The 4031-nt window shown below is 36.1% G+C and overlaps 1 protein-coding gene across 1 annotated transcript in view; it reads right to left on the bottom strand.

Moving 5' to 3' along the window:
* LOC107696846 (prickle-like protein 2) overlaps positions 1–3541 on the bottom strand; it is a 106077-nt gene extending 102536 nt beyond the window's left edge. The window contains exons 1-2 of the mRNA XM_016497366.1: positions 3413–3541; positions 1035–1120 (exon numbers count right to left, since the gene is read on the bottom strand). Of these exons, the coding sequence (XP_016352852.1) occupies positions 1035–1120; positions 3413–3454 (128 nt within the window). The 5' untranslated portion in view covers positions 3455–3541. The remainder of the gene's footprint in view (positions 1–1034; positions 1121–3412) is intronic.
* Positions 3542–4031: the final 490 nt, after the last annotated feature.

Here is a 4031-nt window from a genome sequence, read left to right as displayed (position 1 = left end):
CAAAGAAGGCAATGGCCCAAATTTTTTTTTTTTTACTAGTAACAATATAATAGTTACTAGTCACTATTGAAATACGTACTAGTATCTATTGAATAAGTACTAATATCTAATAAGTACTAGTATCTAATAAATAAGTACCAGTATGTAATCAATAAGTACTAGTATATAATGAATAAGTACTAGTACCCAATAAATAAGTACTATTTCCATATGGCTTTCCATACTTTGATGCATCCAGTGTAGAGACGGCATTGGGATGTGCCAGACCATTTTCTTTTGCAAGTTTCAGCTCATACATCTTTGGTGTAAACTCGCCTTAACCAAACGCCCCACAAGAACACCTCAGCACCCCCCCTTTCATAAATATTGCTTCCAGCGCCCCCCGATGCTCTCAGAACGCCCCCGTTGAGAAACACTAATTGATTTTAATATGATTTTGTTAATTTTGTTATTAGATGGGATGAAACAGGATGCATTTATCTTACTTATTCATATTCTTACTATACATTACATTTTTATTTCAGCAAATTCTAACCAATCATATTTTCCGCTTCACAGAGTGATCCATGCACATCAGTTCATCTCACTTCTGAGCCAGAAACAATATGTTGGCTTTTGGTCTCACCAAAGCAAAAATTAAGCCTGAATGTCCTGGAATGCATGAATAGCTAGCTTAGTGTATGCTGTCTTTGCACATACAGGTCCTGCAAATTGCCTGCTGGCTCAGACACGCACTGTCAGCTCTATTCAGATTCTACTGAATCCTCCTATAGTGACTCTATCTGAAGGCAAAGAACCTGTAAATTTCCACTAAACATTCCAAGAGCTTAGAAATGCTGATACCCTCCAATACTGACCGTATATGGCAACAAAATGCCAACTTTAACATTAAAAACCTCGGTGAGGATTCTCTTGCACCAAAAGCAGACTAGCAAGATGAAGTAAAAAAACATCTCATTCTCCACGTAATACCTGATCATGTAGTAAAATTAGAATAAAAAACATGTTTAGAACTAGCAAGATGGGGGTCTCACCTCCATTTATGCAGAACGAAGCCAGGACACTGCTCTCCACACACGGTACAAGGTTGTCCTCTTTCTAGATAATCAAGCACAGTGGGCTGCAGAGGTCGAGTAGAAAGCCAAGAGTTATTTTTCATAGAAAGTTAAGTTATGCAGTGCTTTGTGGAAAAGGTAGGCTATTACTAAAAAAAAACTCACATTCACTTACTGTAGTACTTCTCGAATTCATTTTAGGTTTAACACATTTAATTCCACCGGTGACCAAAATGTAAATTTGAGTTGTAAGGGTTTAAAAAGAGTTAATTCATGTCTTGATAACATTTTACATGGCAGGTGTAAACAGTCACATGTCTAGAGCTGTTTATTTTCAGTTCATCCTTCTAAAAGATGCATGGTGTCTAGATCAAAGCTCCATTAAAAGAAACATGTTAAATGAGTAATAATACAGATAAAACTACCACATTTAATATACATCAATCATATTTACAGGGTTTATTATTAATGTAATTTATTTAAATCATGATCACAATACATGTAAACATCATGTCAGTGCAGTGGTTCACTGTTTCATCTTCAATGATCAATTCAAATGAGAAAATTGTACATTTTTGACATTCTAATTTATTGAGATGCACCTGTAGTTACATTAAAAAAAGTGTTTTTTTTTTCCAAATAACTGCCTCATAAAATATTGCATTGTTATTTTATTGTTTGCAACTTGCTATTGACTCTTACAGAGTAACTAAGCACAGGTTACAGTTGTGAACAAGAATAAAACACTTAGCAAACTTTAAAAAAAAAAATTTTTTCCAGAAAAGACAGTTTGTTTCATTTGGCACTCCAAGTAGTAAAACACGTTCTCACCCAATGCAAATCGCACAGCAACACATCTGCTCAAATATTGTCACATCACAACACTGATGTCACACTTAAGAAAAATGAACTTGTTAATCTGACAATAAAAAGCTTTAAAACATCCAATTTTTTGCAACAACAAACACCAATCCGATAACAAGCGTTTCAGGCTGATGTATCAAACCTGTCTGATGTAGCACTGAGTGATTGCGGTAAAGTTGGTTTTATGTTGGACATTCGTCAGACATTCGCTGGGCAACTTAAGGGGTGTGTGAAGATATTACAACTGGTGTGACGTCATCAGGTCACATGAACCGGAAGTTATATAGATTTACATATTTGAAAAATTCACCAAAAATACACAAAATCATATTTCCAAAATCCAAGTCATGTAAGATGTGTGTCAGGTGTATGTGAAGATATTACAGCTGGTGTGGCATCATCGGGTCACATGACCCGGAAGTTATATGGATTTACATATTTGAGAAATTCACTAAAAATAGACAAAATCATATTTCCAAAATCCAAGTCGTGTAAGATGTGTGTCAGGTGTGTGTGAAGATATTACAGCTGGTGTGGCATCATCAGGTCACATGACCAGGAAGTTATATGGATTTAAATATTTAAAAAATTCACTAAAAATAGACAAAATCATATTTCCAAAATCCAAGTCGTGTAAGATGTGTGTCAGGATTGTGTGACGATATTACAACTGGTGTGATATCTTTGGGTCACATAAGCAGGAAGTTATATAGATTTAAAAATTTTAAAAATGTATAATAGATGCACAAAATATATAAATTTTAATTTGTGTACTATATGCTGCATGTATGTATAAATACATTGTAGGTGATTTGAGCTCTTTCAATAAAACAACCACATAGTTAAATAAATTTATTTCATTAAGATATTCAGTTTACTTACATATTTATAACAGATATAATAATCCTTTAAAAGTTAAAAATAATCTTAACCTATACTTAATTTATTTGCCAACATAAACTACACATGTAAAAGGATCACGGTTTTAGTGTTTTTTATGGAATAATGCACATATTTAATCAAATTTATTGTGGATTTTGCACTTTTGAGACACTCCCTAACTTGACGTGCGCAAGCGGAGATCGTTGTGAGGACCTTTTCACTTCAGAGGTTTAAAACAATTACATCATCAAATAATATTATTATTAATTTTGATATTATGTTTTTAAATGTGATCTGAACGAGATACAGCATGATCCATGACTACTATGCGATTACATATAAATTAATGCTGAAGGAAAGATCGAATGTCTAACGAATGTCCAACATAAAACCAACTTTACCGCACTCACTGAGTGTTTGTTGTTCATAACTTCACACATCAGAGCGGCTCCTGCAGTCCGCACGTTTCATCACATCTAGCCTTTTCATTTCCGTCCAAATAACTCGCAACAAGGAGCCCCTTACTTGAATGTCTCACTGATGCGCGTGAAGTCACAGTGCGTAAAAATACAAGTCGTTAAAATGCAAACACCCTGTACCACTTTACTCACCGACCGGCTGGAGTTTCTCTTCTTAAGGCTTCGAGCAAACATGACAGCGTGAGGAATTGAATGTCAAAGCGTAGTGAAACGGGTCACCGAGTCAATATGAGAGAGCACTGGTAGAAATTCTCATCCCTGCGCGCTCTCTCGGCTCTTTCAGTCCGTCCCATCAGTTTTGCTGCGAGCTTGTGAATGAAATTACTGCATTTCCGGGCACGCCAGCGGTTTGTTGAACTAACCCGCTAATTGTCAGGTACGTTCCTGTGTTAAAGGGGTCATATGATGCATAAAGAAGATCTGTAAAGTTGCAAAGACTAAAGTCTCAAATCCAAAGAGATATTCTTTGTAAAAGTTAAGAGTCAGCCACACCTGCCTAAAACAGCTAGTTCTAACACGCCCCCACATATCTACCTCACTATGTGGGAAGATTTGCATAACGCCGCCCAAATGTTCACGCAAAGAAAGAAGGCGTAACTTTTATTCTCACTGTAGTATTGTAGCCGCTGCCCTCTGCCTGTTCTCTGACTGCTTTGGTCTCGTCTCTGATAACCCTGTCTACTGGTGATTTACCCTGCCTGTATTGCTACTCTATCTTTTTAATAAAGCTGCACATGGATCCTCACTCGTT

This window comes from Sinocyclocheilus anshuiensis, unplaced genomic scaffold, assembly GCF_001515605.1.
Source record: "Sinocyclocheilus anshuiensis isolate Anshui unplaced genomic scaffold, SAMN03320099.WGS_v1.1 scaffold710, whole genome shotgun sequence".
Lineage (NCBI taxonomy): Eukaryota > Metazoa > Chordata > Actinopteri > Cypriniformes > Cyprinidae > Sinocyclocheilus > Sinocyclocheilus anshuiensis.
This window is presented reverse-complemented; position numbering and strand designations above follow the sequence as displayed.